Raw genomic sequence first — 24,501 nt, forward strand, 5'->3', positions numbered from 1 at the left:
TTGGTTCGTCCACCCATCCCGCCTCAAGACTTATGTCCGTCCCCACCCAGACGGCTTATCCCCATGTCCCGTACAGCCCAAGTCTGGTGTGTCCAACGTGGTGGGGTGCTTGGCAACGGAAACCGTACTCCAAAGGAAATGTGTTGTGCCGCTCACAGTTTGCTAGCCCCTGAGGCCCGGGGTGCCTCAAGGATCTCCCACGTGCGAGGAATCGGTGCCAGGAGCCCGGTCATGTTTCTCAAAAGAAGCCAGGGAGCTGTCTAACCCTTCAAGGCTGTGGTGCGAACCCTTGACGCCCCGAAAGGCACAAGATTCCACCATGGGCGAGGGACCGGCGTCGAGAACCAGGTCAAAATGCTCAAGGTTACGCTCGTAGGATCCAAGCCCAACACACGGACAATTGAAGGGTCCAGTTGAACAACGTGGAAGCGTGTTAGGATTGTTGTTGTGGTTATTGTGTTGTTTTCTTGTTGTTGACGGGTGAGTGTGGTCACACTGCTTACCCCTTACAGTTGAGTATTTGGTTTGGGAAATTTTGCTACATCTGCTGCCCTGACGCACGTGGCTTCTAAAAACTGTTGTTGATGTAAAGACAGTGCATCTAGTAAGGGACAAGCGGTGACAATAAGATAGAGAGAGTTCAAGAAGGGAAGGCGGGACAAAGGGTGGGGGGGAATTCTCACAACGAATAAGAGAGGAGGAGGAACGACGTTCAGGGCTGTTTTGGTGGAATATCGGGTCGTGGCATTTTGCTGTCTCGTCGTTTTCGTTGCTATATCGAGATTCCGGGGTCGTCAGCAGTGTTAAAAGATCAACAAAATAACCCTCTCCAGTCTGAGTCTAAAGTCATTACAATTGTAACGATTCAATCTCACGAACTTTGTTCGATTATATTGCTATTCGATGCCGTTGAGATGGAACATTCATCAATCAGTGGGCAACTTGATTCTAATACGACCATGGTGTGATTCTAATAATTTTGATTCGATTCTAAACCTGACACCTCGCAGGCCACATTTTGGTACGACAAAAAATGTAATCAGATCCTGTTCTTGCACCTTCCGTTTCACAGATCCCACACTTGGTTCGCACGTCCATATTACATACATATTACATACATACATACATATTACATAAAGACATGTTACATAAAGACATGTAACGTACTTACCAGCATAGTCTGATTCGCAGAGGACCACGGAGTAATTCTAATCATTCGAATGCGAATCCAATATCACACTTCAATACATGGTGTTCCAATCTATAACACTAGCATATGTTATTTTTTGCATTATAATGTCGAGCTCATATGTTTTATTGTTCGAGTTCACAACATTAAATTTTACTATAAAAGTAGTTTACAGTGGTATTGTTATAGCGTTACAATGTATAGCTACAACAGTTATATTGTTAGAGTTTATAATGTTAGAGCTTACAGTGTGAGTTAATAATGTGAGAGTTTTTAGCCGTGCCCTGTCCTCGTGGGACCCCACACGCATTTGGAAATAATTGCAATGACCATGAATGAGCTGAGATTTGAGCGACTAATGTTTACTTTGTTTCAACATAACTGAGTGCAGGTTAGTGCCATCTGGCCTTAGCGAATACCACTCATGAATGAACTCATACTCCTTTATGAAGGAATTGTAATCATGCCTTTTCTTGACGAAATGTTATCTTCAATATCGTCCTCAAATATACGGCTAAAATACACAGCATAGGGAAGGCTGCCTTGTTGGGGAGATGTAGTTTGGGTAAGTCGCTGTGACTGGAGTTAAACATTCGCTGCTTGGCACCGTCAATAGCAGCGGAGACGATCCGATCCACCGCACTCCATCTCCCCACAAGGTCCACGAAATTCTCAGTTTTTTTAAAATGAACGTATGTTTTTCAAATCATATGAAATGTAATTATGTTATAATATGTGATTGTTATACACTTTATATGTTTACATACCGTATATAGCTATTCGGTTAAATTAACATGATATTTATCCAACAGTGGACAGTTTGATTCTAATACGACTACAGTGGGATTTTAATAATTGTAATGAGATTCAAATCTTGCAAATCCTACCCCCGGTTCGCAATCACTTAACATGCATATGGGCACAGTGTGATTCTAACATCATCACAGTGCGATTATAATTATTATTATGCGATTATAATCACGAACCTCCATTTATTTTGTTCAAAACTAATAATACCGTACCTCTGTTGTTGGTGTTATAAATGATGAAACTAGTTAATAGATTATTGTATTTTAATGATTTTTGTTATCGTTGATAGTGTTACAGTTCACATGTCATACTTGATGATTAGGGACCGTAACGTTGGGAATAGATTTGTAATGGGGACCTTTCCCCTCCAGGGACACATGTTAGTGGGGAGACAGCCAAGATGCTGCCGGTTAAGGGCAGATTTGTGTGACGAAGATCCTCCACCTGAAACTCGCTTAAAACACGTTTTTGCTATGAACATTGTAAAATAAATAAACGGACAAACATTTCTTAAAATCTGCAATCATTTTTACGTTTAAACTCCAACCGAATATGTATTATGTTCTATGTTCAAACAGTTACAGTACAATGCAAACCATATCCGTTCCAGGAATACCAAAGCGTTAAAGTATCATTCCCCATGATGTCCTTATTAGTTCACCACATTTGTTCACTGTTCGTCTATGTTGAAGTCAAGGACATATATCCCACGAACGCGTCATCAATGTACATACCAAAGCAGATTATTACCATCCAAAAAAAGCTTTATACTTGAAAAAAACCCGTTTAAAATGTTGAGTAAAGATCTAACTACATATGCATTCCAACTTTAGCTCAACAGGAAGACTTAAATCCGACAAAATCAAAACTCACCACCTGTACGTCAAGAAACTCTCAAACGAACTGTAAAACTAAAGGGTCAGAATTACACACAAAAGTACCCAAGACAGCTTAATAGGTATAACCGCATGCAACATTATATTTCAGTCACCCGAGCTCTCAGTTTGATCCTCGAGCCACTCCATTACATCCATCCATCTCTCGGGATCCAACTGCATGGAATCGAAGGTGGAATTATCTTCAGGAATCATTGCAGCACCTTGAATTTCAACTTTTGATTTCAGCTTCCTATCATCGTGGACCTTCTGATGCCTGTTCCGTTTTGACGACTGTACAAATGTCTTCCCACACACAGGGCACAGGAATGGCTTCTCGCCCGTGTGTGTTTTCTGGTGACTCTGAAGATGTGATGACTTTGCAAATGCCTTTCCACACACAGGGCACAGGAACGGCTTCTCGCCCGTGTGTGTTCTCTGGTGACTCTTAAGATGTGATGGCCGTGAAAAGGACTTCCCACACACAGAGCAATTGAATGGCTTCTTGCCTCCGTGTGCGTGGGGCTGTGGAGAGCGTCTCTGCTCCATGTGAGCGTAGCAACAGCAGCGGTGTTATGGTGTCAAAAGTACTCTCGCGTCTAATCGAGACGCAAAGAATTCCCGTAAATTTGACGACGAACACGTGTAAGAGTTTATCCGCGAAAATAGACACTTACTTGGAGATTCACGGTATATCGATGTCTGGAACCCGTCTGAAGATGTCGCCACGAACTCTCCCGACGCAAAGTCGCCTAACTGTCGACACAGCAATTGTGCTCGCCAAGCTGCGTTGTCTCGCGGTTGAAGGGCGATCAGCAGAGCGACGAGTCGAGCGTCCAACCTCATCAAGTTCCCTCTCGAAATGGCATTGAGCTCTGCTTCTGAGCCGCCTTATAACTCCCCCCTAGGATCCAATCCTTTGTCTTTCAGGATATTTGCATTCGATTGTTAATTTTGGAAGGTACAATCCGCATGTCTATTAACATACCGAAGGGTAATGTGCCCATTGTACTTCATGCATGTATATGTAAGTGCATCTCAGTGTGTAATTGTGCGCTTATTTTGAATAAATGGAAAAACTTTGTCCTCGATTTAAAGTGAATGCAGAGAAATTAGCATGTAACTTTAGAAAAGGAAGAGAGCGGCCTTCTCGACGAGGGAGTGAAACCCAATAGGTAATATTCTTTTACAGCGTTACAATGGATAGGTTGTAGTTCATAGGTTATAATATTATGTTTCACTATGATAGAGCTTAACATGTGAGAGTATACAATATCAGAGTTGATAAAATGCGACGATCAAGGGCGTCAATCGGGTGAGTTTGAACAGAGGCTTTAATCAAAGGCGTCATCCCATCACGGAACACCACCTCTCTGCGATTATTACAGCAACAGAAGCAACTACAGCAGCAACAACAGCAGCAACATCACATTTCGAGGGCAACGCAGCTACTTCCGATTCTGCTGCCCAGCTGTTTGCAGTCGGGACCTGCTCTCGCAGGACCCCACACGTCTTTGGAAATGATTGCGATGATCATGTCTGAGCTCAGAATTAAGTCACTCAAGATTACTTTTTTAACCATAACTTTAGGTAGGTTAGTGTCATCGGGGCTCTGTGAATACTACTCATGAATGAAATCACACTCCTGTATGACCGACATTGTACTAATTTTGGTTGATCGAGCAGAACAAGGCACATAACATGTCCAGACGAATTCTTATCAACAACAGTGTCCTTAAATATGATGCTAAAATAAATGTTAACACTGGATTAAACGTGCACCTCTTAACCCCTCCCTCGCATTTACGACTAACAATTTGCATTTGCACATAACATACATTCAAGTACAGTAATTTGCTAAAACGACCAAATTGTCATTCTAAAATTTGAATGCCATTCTTACCCTCGACCCCCACAGTTCACATATCCGACCGTCGGTTCGATTGAACGGACAATTAACAAACATGTGTAGAGTTCCATTATAATACTTCTAATGAAATTAAAATACCGTACCTCCGTTTATGGTGGTATAAATTATAAAACCAGTTGGTAGCTTTTTTTGTCGTTTAATGTTTAGTGTTATTGTTTATAGTGTTATCAATTTACGTGTTTTTAAGTACAGGTGATTCCCGGTATACTTCGGTATTCTGGACCTGAACGTTGCACCGTCTCTCTGGGGAACCGTGTGGTGTGTGTAGCGAGTATCACGGGGTGGGCGGGTAGTGTGGTGATAGTGGTCACGGTCGGCACCGATGCACGACCACCGCCACCACCCCTACTGGGCGGTGGACCTGCCACCACAAAGCAGCACGTGGCGGAGGAGTGAGGCGATCGCTCTCGCCACGCGAGCGAGGCTCCCTCGCTTCCTCTTCTTTTCGTGCATCTCCACCTGCACCTCTTCCGTTTTCTCCTCCGTCTCATCCTCCTCCATCCCCTCTTCTTCATCCTCCACCACCATCTTCTCCTCTACCTCCTCCTCTTCCTGCGCCACCTCCATCTTCTCCATCTTCTTCTCCTCCGCTAGCACCATCTCTTCCTCCTTCATCTCCTCCTCACCTTCCGGCACCACCATCTCCACCACCGTCTTCTCTTCCTCCTCCACCACCATTGTTTCCCCTTTGTCCGTCGTCTCCATGTCCTCCACCACGACCATCTGTTCATCCTTTGTTGTCTCCTTGTCCTCCATCTCCGTATTGTCTTTCTCCTCTCCCTCCGTGTTCTCCTCCATTGTCACCATCACAATCTCGTCCTCCTTTGCCTTCTCTTCCTCCGATTTCTCCTCCTCCTCTGTCTCTACCTCATCCTCCATCATCTCCTCCTTCACCTCTTTCTTCGTTTCCTTCTCCACAACCTCTGTCTTCACTTCAAAGGCCTGGACGAGTGAGGAGGAGGGCTGAGCTGGCTCAGATCTGTGAAGAGACAACACGACACCGTTCTAGATTTGAAGCTTTCGTGACTGCAATGATTCATATTCTTAGGTTTTTTCGGTAAAGTCACGTAGGTAAAAAAACATTAAAAAGTAAAATAAAATAACATAAAAAATAAAAATCACGACGTTTCGGAGGCAACACAAGCTTCCGTCTTCAGGTGGAACCATCACAGCCACGACAGCTGTATCAGGTAAATGAGAGATTGCAGAAGCTACCACTTCGTTTATATGATGGTTGGAGAAGGTGGTGGGGCAAGGGCCGCATACTTTTATTAATATGGTAAGGTGAGGCTTAAGACTAAGAATAGACTGCATATCAAAGGCTGAGCCTTTGTTATGGAGAGGTGCGGTTTGTGACTCAACCTGTAACAGGGAGACCACCACTAGACATGGTAAAACTGATGGTTGTCTGTCAAACACGACACCGTTCCACCTTGCTGCTACGGCAGACATCGCCATCTCCCCATCGTCCGTGGGTGGAATGTGTGGCGGATTAATTCGAGCTGAAAAGAAACAGCAATAACGACATGGCCAGTGAGTGTGCTTAGTATTGGTGCTGTCATTCTCATGGCGCCAGGCTATCCTTGAGATAGGTGCAGCTGTGTCTCACACAGACTGCTGTAGTATCACAGTAGTGGGTGGCGTTGCTGTGCAAATTTAGCTGAATAATTTGAAGTGACATTTGTTTGGTTCTTTCGGTAAAGTCATGTAGGTATAAAATAAAATAAATTAAATCACAACGTTTCGATTGTAACACAAGCAATCATCATCAGGTGGGAAAACCACAGCAAGAAACGTTCTTGCAATAACGACATGGCCATCGAAACGTCGTGATTTAATTTAATTTATTTTATTTCATACCTACGTGAATTTACCGATATAACCAAAGAATATGGATCCCTGTAGTCACTAAAACTTCAAATCTAGATTGAACATATTCTATATGTATATTCTAATTGACCCCTTGCACATAATGTCCTAAGCATTTCAAATGGCATCGATAGAGATCCTGAACGTCCACTGTGACGGAATGGGTGTGGATCTGTGTGGTCAATGCAGCAGCAATAATAGCCAGGGCGGAAAGCAAGATCTGAACTGTAATGGTGAAGAATGAGTGCACGACCATTTGGTCGCTTCAACACATCCACGATTTCAAAAAAGTGTCCGTCAGTGATTTGTGGTCGAGAGAGCCACCTCCCTTGACGTCGAAGGCATCTCAAAGTGCATTGCATGCGATTAGCCTCTCGCATCTCTCATCTCATCGCGTTTTAAATTGGACACCCCTCTCAGTGGTAGCTGTCGCTGTGCATTACAAGGCGACTAGGCAGCTGGCCTAGAAACAGGCGATAGACAGCGAAAATTTCACGGTGGATGGAGGGTTACATGGTGAAGATATGCCCACTTCGTTATGTCGTCTAACTCAGAAACCAGTTACGAAAAATAAATCTGTCCTCAGTATAGCGGAATGTACACGTGGGGTTTGCAGTGTCTGTGTATTTTGAGAGCGCGACAGGGCTTGAGCATCTGTGCGTCACAGCAACGTTGACCTGGGTTTGATTTCCACGTTTGGCCACATTCTCCGTGTGGATTATGCAGCCATCTGTTCTGGGGAGGTTCTGTAGCTTTCTCCCTGTTACTGAACCCACACAAGCAATGCAAATCGTTTAATTTGGATCGCAAACAGTAGCAACTTTGTTGCAAAATGCGAGCAAACTTGGCAGGATCCTCATGAAAAAAAATCTTGAGACCGAGTAAGGCTGATGCTGCGTGAGAAGCATGGCAATAAATAACAAAAATAAACACACAGGGCGCACACGCAGAGTGGTTTACCGTGGCTCAGCGACTCCGGAGTTTGCTTTATCTTCTTGGAAGCCCTCTTCTCCAAAGCTCGGTGCAATTGGGCCCCACACAGGATTGGAGGATATGGTGGCGGTGGTGGCGGTGGTGGTGGTGGCGGTGGTGTCAGTGGTAGTGGTGCTGCTGGTGGTGGTATCGGTCTGGAGCCATTGTCGCTCGATCTTGGCGAGGCGCTCTTCCTCCTCGAGGCGCTTTTGCTCCACAAGACGCTTCCCCTCCATCAAGTGCTCCTCCTCCTCTTGATGCTTCACCTCAACGAGGCGCTTCTCCTGCATGAGACGTTTCTCCTCGAGGAGCTTCACCTTGCGAAAGCGCCTCTCCTCATGTCGCTTCTTCTTCTTCTCGAGACGCTTCAGCTCTATGAGACGCTTCACCTCAAAGAGGCGATTCTCCTCCATGAGGTGCTTCTCTTCCTCGACCCGCTGCACCTCAATGAGGCGCTGCTCTTCGACAAGGCGCTTCTCTTCTTTCACCTGCTTCTCCTCAATGAGGCGCTTCTCTTCCTTGACCCGCTTCACATCTATGAGGCGCTTCTCTTCCCCCAGATGCTTCTCCTTGAGACGCTTCACCTCGCGAAGGCGCTTCTCCTGCATGAAGCGCGTTTCTTCAAGGAGGCGCTTTTCCATGACGCGTTTCACGTCGTTGAGGATTTTGTTTCGAAGGCACTTCTGCTCCGTTTGGTGCTTCAACTTGGCGAGGTGCTTCACCTCATTGGGGCGCTTCTCTTCCAATGTGCATTTCTCCTTCGCAAGGCGCTTGTCCTCCTGGAGACGCTTCACTCCGCTGAAGTTCTTCACCTCCCCAATGCTCCTCTGTTCACGCGAAGATAAGCACATGACCATTCAGACATGCACACTCAGGACACAATATATTCTTGCAGGCACACAAACATGGACGGGCACATAGCAAACAAAAATGCATACTGGCACATCTATGTACGGATGCAATAATGCACATTAACTCATGCAAACATGATAGCAAACGTATGAATATACACCATCACCTAATGTTATCAAAATACATGTTATATCCTCATATTCTCACAAATTCAATACACGCACTTAATGCAGTGATAGTCTACAACGATTTCATGGAGATTGTTGGCAACAATCATCACTGGCAATAGTTTCCACAGAATGTTCTATTGTAAAGATCTGGATGCCCATAATCTGGACAAATTTTATTGCAGCACCCATAATGGGTAACTGGAATGTCAACTTCCAATCAGCTCACAGACATAATTCATGAGATTGCCTGATATCATTCTGTCTTCATTGGTAATGAATGGCGACTTCATTTGCCTGCACGAGTGGGATATGGCATGACGTGATGGTGGAGAGATGGAGTGATGGTGTTGGGAGATGGTGTTGTGATACGGAGAGGTGAAATTGTGGAATGTTCTGGAGAGATGGTGCCTTGTGATGGTATTGACGCTTTATGAGGCTCTATGATATTGTATTGATTCTCGATTTGAAGTTTTCGTGACTGCAAGCATTCATACTCACGTATGTGACTTTACCGAAAAAACCTATGAAAGAGTCACATACGTGACTTTACTGAAACAACCTAAGAGTATATTGTATTGAGTTGGTGGTGGTGTGGTGTGATGAGAAAGGTGATATGAAGAGATGGTGTGGTGATGTGAGGTGTAGTGATGTTTTGGTGCAATGGTGTGGGAGTGTGGAGAGAATGTGGTGTTTGACTCCCATAGACCCCATACACACCTTTGGGGAACGATTTTCATTGCTTTGGCCTGGGAAAGGGTCCACTTCATCCATAATGCCCCCCCACGTGGTCGACTGGCGCCATGACTCCCGGGCTACGGAAAACAAAATTAATTCAAAGGACGAGTAATGTCTTAGAGAACGAAGCACGTGGATATTCACACAACTAATTCTGAGATTCTTGTAATTACCTCTTAACACATTACATGACCTGCTGTTGAGAAACATTAGTCACATGACAGTAAAACATTACAAGTCATATTTTTGTAAGCATGTTGAGATCATCAATTTCATAAATTTGAGACCCCCGTTTAAACCAATATGGCTGAAACGCAGCTCTAAATCCATGCTGTCTGCCACACTTGACCGTTTACCTATTCCCATCACCACCAAGCCACGTCCACTAAAAATAATTAATCAGGGAGCTGCCTCCTCTGCATAAAAGCCACGTGATGCAGGTAACTGGGACTTACCAACATAGTCCTCCAAGATGTCAGCCCACTTGCGTTGTCTGTCCATGTTGTTGGGAAGTAGTAGTTTCTGTTTGATGTTGGAGGGCCTGGGGAGGTTGTAAAAACGCTTGAATTTAGCAGCCTTTTGAATCACTCATCCTCTCAATTGTTACATATTTGAGCACTCGCTGTACTAATCAAATCACTTTCGTGCCGTTTGTTTTACAAGTCCACTCACTCGCTTGTTTGCCCACTCACACGTGCGTCAGATCACTCACTCATCCACCCACGCGAACATGTTTATTCCAACTGCCTATTGCATTAAACATAATCGCCAGACATAACCGTGATGTTTAACCTCTAATCCAGACAAGCATGTTGATGCACAGCCCATTTGTATTAATCGACTGTTTGATGAAGGCCCCCCGAACCCTAACCCGAGAATGATGTCGTAGGTCACTTGATGTCAGAGGTACCGCCCATGTGGCTGTGACATCACAGATAGGAGACGTCTATGGCAGCAGCTTGGGTCTGAACTAAAAGGTAGACTCCTCCCTCGTGTTGGATAACATTCAATACACGTAATGCAGGGCACAATTATGCAGGCAATCAGAACACAATCTTTATAGACATGTTAATTATATTATATGAGATTTAAACAGGTTAGTTATGAAAGTTTTAAATGTTGACTTGCTTTGGGTCTAAACAATGACAGTAACAGCAACATATCAGAGCATGCCAAGTAACCTAACTAATTGTCCTAATTTGGTAGCAAAAAATCTAAATACCAACATATTCAAAAATAATGAAGCTTTAGTTTGCAGTCAAAACGTGCAATAAATATAAACAACACACATCGTCAACAGGGACGCTCACGATAATAGTTTTTACCCTTCTATCTGGCAACAAAACTGACACCTTTTTACAAGGAGTCATGTTTGCATAGACCGCAATACCTGCAGTCATAATACAAACAAAAGAACATAACTCTGATAATGTGCACTGTCCTTGAAGTTGATTGGTCCACACCCGAGACAGCTTTCCTTAGAGCCTAGTCTCACATGGGTTGGACCTGATGACGCCAAAAGGCGCACTGTAAAAAGGTGTCAGTTTTGTTGCCAGATAGAAGGGTAAAAAACAATTATCATATTTTTACTGGAAAATGAGGTTCCCACAGGGACGCTCACCTCGTTGAGAATTCGCTCTGCAAAGGCTTCTGCTGCTGCTGCTCACTCGTGCGCATTCCTCTCGACTGCGGGTGGAGGCGTGGCTATGACGTAACAGAGGTGACGTCACTACAGCGAGGCTCCGCCCCCACGCGCTTGGCGGGCGCACCACGTGGTGCAGTGCGGGTGGTGTGCGTCACCAGAAACAGCAGAGCCCTCGGTTCGACATTCAACATTTGCCCCTCGCTTTGTGCTGTTTTTGATGTCGCCGTTACTGCGGCGAGGACTGAAGCGATGCCTGGCCATCAGGCCTGGCATATACCTAGGCCTCAGGCTTCATACTGTTTCGTTGTTATTTTTTGTTTAATAGGAATTATTAACTTGCATTTCATTAATTACATTTCAAGCGTATAAACAGCATCCCATTGGTTTATTTACTTTTAAATTCAGGTTTTTATTAGAGTTTTTGATCTGTAGTTATATTTAAGTGAGTGAGGTGGTTGTACTAAGTGTGAATTTGAGTTCCATGTAAATTATTATTGTGTAAAGTATTTGTCTGTGTGCACCTATCCTGGCAGTGGTAATTTGTGCTTTTTATAATTAAGTTGTTAATTAGATTTTTTATTTGTGTGTGTCTGTTATCTATGTCTGTCAGGTTACATATCTATGTTTGGAGCTGTTTGTGTTTGTTAATTTATGATGGGTGGTGATGATGATGGATGGTGATTATGAAGGGTGGTAATGATGATGGTTGGTGATGATAATGTGTGGTGATTATGATGGGTGGTAGTAATGATCATGGGTGGTGATAATGATTGGTGAGGTTATGATGATGAGTGGTGATGGTTATGGGTGGTGATTATGATGGGTGGTAGTGATGATCATGGGTGGTGGTAATGATTAGTGAGGTTATGATGATGGGTGGTGATGGTTATGGGTGGTGATTATGATGGGTTGTTGTGATTATGGGTGTTGATGATGATGGATGATTGGTGGTGGTTATGATGAATGTTGGTTGTGATGGTTGGGTTGTGGTGGTGACGATGGTTGGTGATGGTGAGTTGATAGTGATAATGATGATTGGTGATGATAATGGGTGTTGATACTGATGATTTGTGTGGATGATTATGGGTGGTGATGAGTAAATGAGCCACCACCCAATACATAACAGCAACAGAAGTAACTACAGCAGCAACAACAACAGCAACAACACATTTTGAGGGCGACGCAACTACTTCTGATTCTGCTGTTTCTGCTGCTCGACTATTTGTAGCCAGGCCCTGCTCTCACGGGACCCCACACGTCTTTAGAAATGATTGCGATGATCATGTCTGAGCTGAGAATTTAGCGACTAAACGTTACTTTGTTTAACCATAACTGTGTGTAGGTTAGTATCTGGAGGCTCAGCGAATACTACTTATGAAATAACTCGCACTCCTTTATGACCGACATTCTACTAATTTTGGTTTAACGAGACGAACAAGGCACTTGCCATGTCCAGATTATTTTTATTACCAATATTGTCCTTAAATATGATGCTAAACTAAACATTAACACTGGATTAAATATGCACCTCTTAACCTCTGCCTCGCATTTACGACTAACAATTTGCATTTACACGTAACATACAGTCAAGCACAGTAAAATGCTAATACGATAATATTGTTATTCTAGAAATTTGAATTCGATTCTAACCCTGCACCCCTCACAGTTTGCATATCCAACCCCCGGTTCGATAGAACGTTCGCTTTACATGCATATGAGCAGAGTGCTATTATAATACTTCTAATGAGATTTGAATACCGTACCTCCGTTTATGGTGTAATGAATTAGAAAACCAGTTTATAGTCATTTAATGTTGAGTGATATCGTTTATAATGATACAGCTGAAGTCATAGAGGTGAAACGGCCTAAGTGTGTACGAATGTAGATAGGGCGTCGCCGTTGGTTCGTCCACCCATCCCGCCTCAAGACTTATGTCCGTCCCCACCCGGACAGCTCATCCCCATGTCCTGTACAGCCCAAGTCTGGTGTGTCCCACATGGTGGGGCGCTCGGCAACGGAAACTGTACATTGCGACGCTTTAAAATAATAGTAGTTTAATGTTTAGTGCTATCGTTTATAATGTTACAGTTGACATGTTATAGAGTACAGGTGATCTCCAGTATACTTCGGGATTAGGGACCAGAATGCTGTGAAACGATTTATAACGGGGCCATTCCACCTCTAGGAACATGTTAATGGGGAGACAGCCAAGATACTGCTCGTTAAGGGCAGACTTGTGTGACGGAGATTAGCGACTACTACTGAAGAATTATCTATCATTTATGATAGAATTTGTCATAATTTTGGTTGATTACGGAGAACAAGACACCTGCTATGTTGACGAATTCTTAGTACATATAGTGTACTTACCTATATTGCTAAAATATCGTTAACACTAGAATAAACTTGAAGTTCTTAGCCATCTCATCACGTTGCTTCAAATATGCTCTAGGTTGAGTGTCCTGATGTGGTCTGAAGCATTTACTGTGATTAAATTGAAGCATTCAAAGCGGTCCACAACCCTTAATTGTGCAGCTTGGAATAATGGAGGAATTCGCATTGATTTTTTTGTTTTTTTGAACCGAGGCCATAATTAGGAGGTACATCACAAGCGAAAGCGATAGTATTTGCCAAGAATATCTTCATTAATCGAGAACGAAAGTAGGAAGTTCAAATGGTGTCATATACCGCCAATTTTCGAGTTGGATCTTTGGGGCTGTATAATGTGTAAAGTTGAAGGTGCGAGGTGTTGTCTTCTTCGAACAGCTACTAACGTGCGTGTGTTGTCTGTTTTTAGGATTTGTTAGCTTTGTCGTGCGAATTTCTTGTTGAGTTCTGCCACTTTAGTGTTGCATTTTGTTCAAGAATCCGCCATGTGAGCGTGATGTTTTGCTTCGTGGGAATTTCGCTTTGTTACAATTTGTGATTGTTATAATAATTGTAACGATTCATAAGCTCATGAGCTTATAATGTGTTTGTGCGTTTATTTATTACCATTGAGATGGAACATTCATCCAGCAATGAAAATCGTGATTCTATAACGACCGTAGTGTAATTGTAATCATTTTAATCCGATCCTTGCACGTACACTATACATACATATGAGCAAAGTGCTATTTTAATAAGACCACACTTTGATTCTACTGCTTATAATGATATTATAATACCTTACCTCCGTTTATATGGTTATAAATTAAAACACTAGTTTATAATCATTTAATGTTTAGTGTTATCGTTTATAGTATTACAGTTTACATGTTATAGAGTACAGTTTATCCACGACATTCTTCGGGATTAGGGACTGGTACGTTGATGAACGATTAACTACGGGGACCTTTCCCCTCAAGGAACACGTGTTAATCGGGTAGACAGCCAAGATGCTGCCAGTTCAGGGCACACTTGTGTGACGGAGATTCTCCACCTGAAATTCTCTTAACATGTTTTTGCTAGGAACATTATAAAATAAAGACGGGACAAACATTTGTTAAAAATACGTTTTTATTCATCTGCAATCATTTTTACGTCAAAACTCGAAGGGAATATTTATTATGTCCTATGTTCACACATTTCCAGTACCATGCAAACCATTTCCGTTCCAGGAATACCAAAGCGTTAAAATATAATTCCCCATGATTTCCTTATTAGTTCACCACATTTGTTCACTCTGCGTCTATGTTGAAGTCAAGGCCATATATCCAACGAACGCGTCATCAATGTACTTCCTGAAATCGGCTATCTAGAGTCGATTAATACCAATAAAAAAAGCTATGTACTTGAAAAAACCGTTTAAAATGTTGAGTAAAGATGTACCTACAGGCGCATTCCAAGCTCAACAGAAACAAATAACGACTACAATTGAACCCTCTCACAACCAGTGCTCATCACACCACTTCGGCAAGTATTCCTATAACATTACAAACCAACACTGTGCACGTCATTAAACTCTCAAAAAAACTGGAAAACTAAAATGGTCAAAATTACACACAAAAGTACTCGATACGGATTAAAAGGTATAACCACATGACGTAATTTTTTTCAGTCACCCCGAGCTCTCTGGTTGACTCTCGAGCCACTCCATTACATCCAGCCATCTCTCGGGATCCAACTGCATGGGATCGAAGGTGGAAACTTCTTGAGGACTCATTGCAGCACCTTGAATTTCAGCTTTTGATTTCAGTTTCCTATCATTGTGGACCTTCTGATGCCCGTTCATGTTTGATGAGTGTGCAAATGCCTCCCCACACACAGGGCACAAGAATGGCTTCTCGCCCGTGTGTGTTCTCTGGTGACTTTGAAGATGTGATGACTTTGCAAATGTCTTCCTACACACAGAGCACAGGAATGGCTTCTTGCCCGTATGTGTTCTCTGATGGTCTTGACAAGTTGACGAGTGTGCAAATGCCTTTCCACACACAGGGCACAGGAATGGCTTCTCGCCGGTGTGTGTTCTCTGGTGACTCTGAAGATGTGATGAGTGTGCAAATGTCTTCCCACACAGAGCACAGAAACGGCTTCTCGCCCGTGTGTGTTCTCTGGTGACTCTGAAGATGTGATGACTGTGCAAATGTCTTCCCACACACAGGGAACAGGAATGGCTTCTCGCCCGTGTGTGTTTTCTGATGAGTTTGAAGAGTTGTCGATTGTGCAAATGTCTTCCCGCACACAGGGCACAGGAATGGCTTCTCGCCCGTGTGTGTTCTCTGGTGACTCTGAAGATGTGATGAGTGTGCAAATGTCTTCCCACACACAGGGCACAGGAATGGCTTCTCGCCCGTGTGTGTTCTTTGATGACTCTGAAGATGTGATGAGTTTGCAAATGTCTTCCCACACACAGGGCACAGGAATGGCTTCTCACCCGTGTGTGTTCTCTGGTGTCTCTTAAGACTTGTTGACCATGAAAATGCCTTCCCACACACAGAGCAATTGAATTGTTCCTTGCCCCCGTGTGCGTGGGGCTGTGGAGAGCGTCTCTGCTCCATGTGAGCGTAGTAACAGTAGCGGTGTTATCGAGTCAAAAGTACGCTATCGGCAAGGATGTTTAGCGTTGAGTTTTGGATTTGTTAACTGCTAAAACAAGAACGAGTTTATCCGCGAAAATAGACACTTACTTGGAGATTCACGGTATATCGATGTCTGGAACCCGTCTGATAATGTCGCCACGAACTCTGCCGACGCAAAGTCGCCTAACTGTCGACACAGCAATTGTGCTCGCCAGGCTGCATTGTCTCGCGGTTGAAGGGCGATCAGCAGAGCGACGAGTCGAGCGTCCAACCTCATCAAGTTCCCTCTCGAAATGGCATTGAGCTCTGCTTCTGAGCCGCCTTATAACTCCCCCCCTAGGATCCAATCCTTTGTCTTTCAGGATATTTGCATTCGATTGTTAATTTTGGAAGGTACAATCCGCATGTCTATTAACATACCGAAGGCTAATGTGCCCATTGTGCTTCATGCATGCATATGTAAGTGCATCTCAGTGTGTCATTGTGCGCTTATTTTGAATAAATGGAAAAACGTTGTCCTCGATTTAAAGTGAATGCAGAGAAATTAGCATGTAACTTTAGAAAAGGAAGAGAGCGGCCTTCTCGACGAGGGAGTGAAACCCAATAGGTAATATTCTTTTACAGCGTTACAATGGATAGGTTGTAGTTCATAGGTTATAATATTATGTTTCACTATGATAGAGCTTAACATGTGAGAGTATACAATATCAGAGTTGATCAAATGCGACGATCAAGGGCGTCAATCGGGTGAGTTTTATCAGAGGCTTCAATCAAAGGCGTCAACCCATCACGGAACACCACCTCCCTGTGTATATCACAGCAACAGAAGCAACTACAGCAGCAACAGCAGCAACGACAACAACAGCAGCAACATCACATTTCGAGGGCGACGCAGCTACTTCCGATTCTGCTGCCCAGCTGTTTGTAGTCGGGACCTGCTCTCGCAGGACCCCACACGTCTTTGGAAATGATTGCGATGATCATGTCAGAGCTGAGAATTAAGTCACTCAAGATTACTTTGTTTAACCATAACTTTAGGTAGGTTAGTGTCATCGGGGTTCTGTGAATACTACTCATGAATGAAATCACACTCCTGTATGACCGACATTGTACTAATTTTGGTTGATCGAGTAGAACAAGGCACGTGCCATGTCCAGACGAATTCTTATCAACAACAGTGTCCTTAAATATGATGCTAAAATAAATGTTAACACTGGATTAAAAGTGCAACTCTTAACCCTCCCTCGCATTTACGACTAACGATTTGCATTTGCACGTAACATACATTCAAGCACAGTAAAATGCTAATACGACCATATTGTTATTCTAAAATTTGAATGCGATTCATGTCCTGTACCACCCACAGTTCACATATCCGACCCCCGGATCGATTGAACAGATAATTTACATACATATCTGTAGAGTGCGATTTTAATACTTCTAATTAGATTTAAATACCGTACCTCCGTTTATGGTGCTATAAATTATAAAACCAGTTGATAATTTTTATTGTCGTTTAATGTTTAGTGTTATTGTTTTCAGTGTTATCAGTTTACATGTTTTTAAGTACAGGTGATTTCCGGTATACATCGGTATTCTGGACCTGAACGTTGCGAAACGATTCATAACGAGGACCTTTCCCCACCAGAGCGCAATCCGCGAATGAAAAGAACTCGGGGCGCCGGGAGCACGTGCTTCCATGGTCAGTGGGGGACAGGGCATGGTTGTATTGCCTACAGGTGCCACCAGGTATGTCCCCCAAGTTGCTCCGCCCATGGCGGGGTCAGGTAGAGGTCATAGAGGTGGGTGATGTAAAGACAGTGCATCAACTAAAGGACAAGTGGTGACAACAAGATAGAGAGAGTTCGAGAAGGGAAGGCGAGACCAAGTGTGGACGGAGGTTCACGCCGAGAATGAGAGAGGGGGAGAAACGAGGTTTGGGGCTGTGTTGGCTGGTTGCTGTCTCGTCGTCGTCGTTGCTATATCGTGACGCCCGGGGTCTGAAACCGCGTTAAAGGCTAAATAAAAGAACCCTCTGCAGTCTGAGTCCGGAGTCATTACAATTGTAACGATTCATTATTGCGTTTGTGCGATTATTTTATATATTCATACTGAATATTGCTATTTGATGCCATTGAGATGGAACATTCATTCAGCAGTGGACAGCTTGATTCTAATACCACCAAAGTGTTATTCAAATAATTTTAATCCCTTCCTGATCCTGCACCTTCCGTTTCACATATTCCACCCTTGGTTCGCACGTCCATATTACATACATACATGTTACATGCATACATGTTACATACAGACATATTACATTTATGCATATTACATACAGACATGTTACATACTCACGAGCATAGTGTGATTCTTAGAGGACCACGGTGTGAAGCTAATGAGATTCGAATATCACACTTCAATGTACGGTGTTCTAACCTGTAACACTAGTTTATTATGTTATTTTATAGCGTTATAATGTATCGCTCATAGCTTATATTGTTAGAGTTCACAACATTATAGTTTACTATAACACTAGTTTGTAGTGTTATTTTAAAGCGTCGCAATGTATAGCTCATAGTTTGAAGGTTATATTGTTAGAGTTTATAATGTTAGAGTATGCAATGTGAGTTTACAATTTGAGAGTTTGTGTACGTGCCCTGTTCTCGTGGGACCCTATACGAATTTGGAAAAAATTGCTATGATCATGTCTGAGCTGGGATGAGCGACTAATGTTTACTTTAATTAATCATAACTGTTTTTTGGCAACGCCACGGGGCTGCATTCACTTTAAATTGAGGACAATGGAGTGCAAGGGGAACGTGTTTTTCCATTAATTCAAAATAAGCGCACAATTACACACTGAGATGCACTTACATATTCATGCATGAAGCACAATGGGCACATTATCCTTCGGTATGTTAAAAGACATGCGGATTGTGCCTTCAAAAATTAACAATCGAATGCAAATATCCTGAAATGCAAAGGATTGGATCCTAGGGGGGGAGTTATAAGGCGGCTCAGAAGCAGAGCTCAATGCCATTTCGAGAGGGAACTTGATGAGGTTGGACGCTCGACTCGTCGCTCTGCTGATCGCCCTTCAACCGCGAGACAACGCAGCCTGGCGAGCACAATTGCTGTGTCGACAGTTAGGCGACTTTGCGTCGGGAGAGTTCGTGGCGACATCTTCAGACGGGTTACAGACATCGATATACCGTGAATCTCCAAGTAAGTGTCTATTTTCGCGGATAAACTCTTAAACGTGTTCGTCGTCAAATTAGCGGGATTTTTTTGCGTCTCGGGTTAGACGCGAGTGTCGTTCTTGTTTTAGCAGTTAACAAAATCCAAAACTCAACGTTAAACATCCTTGCGGCTGATAGCGTACTTTTGACTCGATAACAGCGCTGCTGTTACTAAGCTCACATGGAGCAGAGACGCTCTCCACAGCCCCACGCACATGGAGGCAAGAAGCCATTGAATTGCTCTGTGTGTGGGAAGTCCTTTTCATGGCCATCAGAGCTTAAGAGACACCAGAGAACGCACACGGGCGAGAAGCCGTTCCTGTGCCCTGTGAGTGGAAAGGCATTTGCAAAGTCATCACATCTTCAGAGTCACCAGAAAACACACACGGGTGAGAAGCCATTCCTGTGTTCTGTGTGTGGGAAGGCATTTGCACGGTCATCAACTCTTCGCGATCATAAGAAAACACACACGGGCGAGAAGCCATTTCTGTGCCCTGTGTGTGGGAAGACATTTGTACAGTCGTCAAAATGGAACAGGCATCAGAAGGTCCACGATGATAGGAAGCTGAAATCAAAAGGTGGAATTCAAGGTGCTGCAATGATTCCTGAAGATAATTCCACTATCGATCCCATGCAGTTGGATCCCGAGAGATGGCTGGATGTAATGGAGTGGCTCGAGGAGCTGTCTTGAGTACTTTTGTGTGTAATTCTGACCCTTTAGTTTTACAGTTCGTTTGAGAGTTTCTTGACGTGCAGGTGGTGAGTTTTGATTTTTTCGGATTCAAGTCTTCCTGTTGAGCTAAAGTTGGAATGCATATGTAGTTAGATCTTTACTCAACATTTTAAACGGGTTTTTTTTCAAGTATAAAGCTTTTTTTGGATGGTAATAATCTGCTTTGGTATGTACATTGATGACGCGTTCGTGGGATATATGTCCTTGACTTCAACATAGACGAACAGTGAACAAATGTGGTGAACTAATAAGGAAATCATGGGGAATGATACTTTAACGCTTTGGTATTCCTGGAACGGATATGGTTTGCATTGTACTGTAACTGTTTGAACATAGGACATAATACATATTCGGTTGGAGTTTAAACGTAAAAATGATTGCAGATTAATAAAAACGTATTTTAACAAATGTTTGTCCGTTTATTTATTTTACAATGTTCATAGCAAAAACGTGTTTTAAGCGAGTTTCAGGTGGAGGATCTTCGTCACACAGATCTGCCCTTAACCGGCAGCATCTTGGCTGTCTCCCCATTAACATGTGTCCCTGGAGGGGAAAGGTTCCCATTATAAATCTATTCGCAACGTTACGGTCCCTAATCATCAAGTATGACATGTGAACTGTAACACTATCAACGATAACAAAAATAATTAAAATACTATAATATATTAACTAGTTTCATCATTTATAACACCAAAAACAGAGGTACGGTATTATTAGTTTTAAATAAAATAAATAGAAGTTCGTGATTATAATCGCATAATAATTATAATTGCACTGTGATAATGTTAGAATCACACTTTGGCCATATGCATGTTAAGTGAATGCAAACCGGGGGTAGGATATGCAAGATTTGAATCTCATTACAATTATTAAAATCCCACTGTAGTCGTATTAGAATCAAACTGTCCACTGTTGGATGAATGTAATGTTAATTCAATCGAATATACGGTATGTAAAGATATAAAGTGTATAACAATCACATATTATAACATAATTACATTTCATATGATTAGAAAAACATACGTTCATAAAAAAAAACAGAATTTCGTGGGCCATGTGGGGAGATGGAGCGCAGTGGATCGGATCGTCTCCGCTGCTGTCGACGGGGTCAAGCAGCGAATGTTTAACTCCAGTCACAGCGCCTTACACAAACTACATCTCCCCAACAAGGCAGCCTTCCCTCTGCAGTGTATTTTAGCCGTATGTTTGAGGACGATATTGAAGATAACAATTCGTCAAGAAAAGGCATGATTACAATGTCTTTCATAAAGGCGTATGAGTTCATTCATGAGTGGTATTCGCTAAGCCCAGATGGCACAAACCTGCACTCAGTTATGTTGAAACAAAGTAAACATTAGTCGCTCAAATCTCAGCTCATTCATGGTCATTGCAATTATTTCCAAATCCGGGGGGGGGGGTCCCACGAAAACAGGGCACGGCCAAAAACTCTCACATTATAAACTCACACTGTAAGCTCTAACATTATAAACTCTAACAATATAACTGTTATAGCTATACATTGTAACGCTATAACAATAACACTGCAAACTACTTTTATAGTAAAATTTAATGTTGTGAACTCTAACAATAAAACGAGCTCGACATTATAACGCAAAAAATAGCATATGCTAGTGTTATAGATTGGAACAACATGTATTGAAGTGTGATATTGGAATCGCATTCGAATGATTAGAATTACTCCGTGGTCCTCTTCGAATCAGACTATGCTGGTAAGTACGTTACATGTCTTTATGTAACATGTCTGTATGTAACATGTCTGTATGTAATATGTATGTATGTAATATGGACGTGCGAACCAAGTGTGGGATCTGTGAAACGGAAGGTGCAAGAACAGGATCTGATTACATTTTTTGTCGTACCAAAATGTGGCCTGCGAGGTGTCAGGTTTAGAATCGAATCAAAATTATTAGAATCACACCATGGTCGTATTAGAATCAAGTTGCCCACTGATTGATGAATGTTCCATCTCAACGGCATCGAATAGCAATATACAAGTATGGAAATATATAAATAATCGAACAAAGTTCGTGAGATTGAATCATTACAATTGTAATGACTCCAGACTCAGACTGGAGAGGGTTTTTTTATTTATCTTTTAACACTGCTTACGACCCCGGAATCTCGATATAGCAACGAAAACGACGAGGCAGAAAAATGCGCATTTTGACCTGGTTCTCGACGCCGGTCCCTCGCCCATGGTGGAATCTTGTGCCTTTCGGGGCGTCAAGGGTTCGCACCACAGCCTTGAAGGGTTAGGCAGGTCCCTGGCTTCTTTTGAGAAACATGACCGGGCTCCTGGCACCGATTCCTCGCACGTGGGAGATCCTTGAAGCACCCCGGGCGTCAGGGGCTAGGAAACTGTGAGCGGCACAACACATTTCATTTGGAGTACGGTTTCCGTTGCCGAGAGCCCCACCACGTCGGACACACCAGACTTGGGCTGTACGGGACATGGGGATGAGCTGTCTGGGTGGGGACGGACATAAGTCTTGAGGCGGGATGGTTGGACGAACCAACGGCGACGCCCTATCTACATTCCTACACACTTAGGCCGTTTCACCTCTATGACTTCAGCTGTATCACTATAAACGATAACACTCAACATTAAACGACTATAAACTGGTTTCCTAATTCATTACAATATAAACGGAGGTACGGTATTCAAATCTCATTAGAAGAATTATAATCGCACTCTGCTCAAATGTATGTAAAGCGAACGTTCCATCGAACCGGGGGTTGGATATGCGAACTGTGAGGGGTGCAGGGTTAGAATCGAATTCAAATTCCTAGAATAACAATATTGTCGTATTAGCATTTTACTGTGCTTGACTGTATGTTACGTGTAAATGCAAATTGTTAGTCGTAAATGCGAGGCAGGGGTTAAGAGGTGAATATTTAATCCAGTGTTAACGTTTAGTTTAGCATCATATTTAAAGACAATATTGGTAATAAAAATAATCTGGACATGGCACGTGCCTTGTTCGTCTCGATCAACCAAAATTAGTAGAATGTCGGTCATAAAGGAGTGCGAGTTCTTTCATGAGTAGTATTCGCTGAGTCCCCAGACATTAACCTATACACAGTTATGGTTAAACAAAGCAACGATTAGTCACTTAATTCTCAGCTCAGACATGATCGCAATCATTTCCAAAGACGTGTGGGGTCCCGCGAGAGCAGGGCCTGGCTACAAATAGCCGAGCAGCAGAAACAGCAGAATCAGAAGTAGTTGCGTCGCCCTCAAAACGTGTTGCTGCTGCTGTTGTTGCTGCTGTTATTGGTGCTGCTTTAGTTACTTCTGTTACTGTTATGTATTGGGTGGTGGCTCATTTACTCATCACCACCCATAATCATCAGCATCAACACCCATTATCATCACCAATCATCATTATCACTATCAACTCACCATCACCAACCATCGTCACCACCACCACCACCCAACCATCACAACCAACATTCATCATAACCACCACCAATCATCCATCATCATCAACACCCATAATCACAACAACCCATCATCATCACCACCCATAACCATCACCACCCATCATCATAAACTCACCAATCATTACCACCACCCATGATCATTACCACCCATCATAATCACTCCACGTTATCATCACCGACCATCATCATTACCACCCTTCATAATCACCACCCATCATCATCACCACCATCCATTATTAAGAAACATCATCACCACCCATCATAAATAAACAAACACAAACAGCTCCAAACATAGATATGTAACCTGACACAGACATAGATAACAGACACACACAAATAAACAATCTCATTAACAACTTAATCATAAAAAGCCCATATTACCACTGCCAGGATAGGTGCACACAGACAAATCCTTTACACAATAATAATTTACATGGAACTCAAATTCACACTTAGTACAACCACCTCACTCACTTAAATATAACTACAGATCAAAAACTCTAATAAAAACCTGAATTTAAAAGTAAATAAACCAATGGGATGGTGTTTATACGCTTGAAATGTAATGAATGAAATGCAAGTTAATAATTCCAATTAAACAAAAAATAACTAAGAACAAATATGAAGCCTGAGGCCTAGGTATATGCCAGGCCTGATGGCCAGGCATTGCTTCAGTCCTCGCCGCAGTAACGGCGAGATCAAAGACAGCACAAAGCGAGGGGGCAAATGTTTAATGTCGAACAGAGGGCTCTGCTGTTTCCGGTGACGCACACCACCCGCACTGCACCACGTGGTGCGCCCGCCAAGCGCGTGGGGGCGGAGCCTCGCTGTAGTGACGTCACCTCTGTTACGTCATAGCCACGCCTCCACCCGCAGTCGAGAGGAATGCGCACGAGTGAGCAGCAGCAGCAGAAGCCTTTGCAGAGCGAATCGTCAACGAGGTGAGCGTCCCTGTGGGAACCTCATTTGCCAGTAAAAATATGATAATTGGTTTTTTTACCCTTCTATCTGGCAACA

The 24,501-nt window shown here is 43.0% G+C and overlaps 1 protein-coding gene and 1 pseudogene across 1 annotated transcript in view; both read right to left on the reverse strand.

The window, feature by feature from the left end:
• LOC133361341 (gastrula zinc finger protein XlCGF71.1-like) overlaps nt 1-12,963 on the reverse strand; it is a 32,208-nt gene extending 19,245 nt beyond the window's left edge. Inside the window, exons 1-2 of the mRNA XM_061580273.1 lie at nt 12,925-12,963; nt 3,175-3,321 (exon numbers count right to left, since the gene is read on the reverse strand). Coding sequence (XP_061436257.1) covers nt 3,175-3,321; nt 12,925-12,963 — 186 coding nt within the window. The remainder of the gene's footprint in view (nt 1-3,174; nt 3,322-12,924) is intronic.
• Nucleotides 12,964-15,437: 2,474 nt separating this feature from the next.
• The window catches only part of LOC133361274 (zinc finger protein 84-like), a 52,043-nt pseudogene continuing 42,979 nt past the window's right edge, over nt 15,438-24,501 (reverse strand).

This window comes from Lethenteron reissneri, chromosome 72 (genome assembly GCF_015708825.2).
Source record: "Lethenteron reissneri isolate LAM-NWPU_2019-01 chromosome 72, ASM1570882v1, whole genome shotgun sequence".
Lineage (NCBI taxonomy): Eukaryota > Metazoa > Chordata > Hyperoartia > Petromyzontiformes > Petromyzontidae > Lethenteron > Lethenteron reissneri.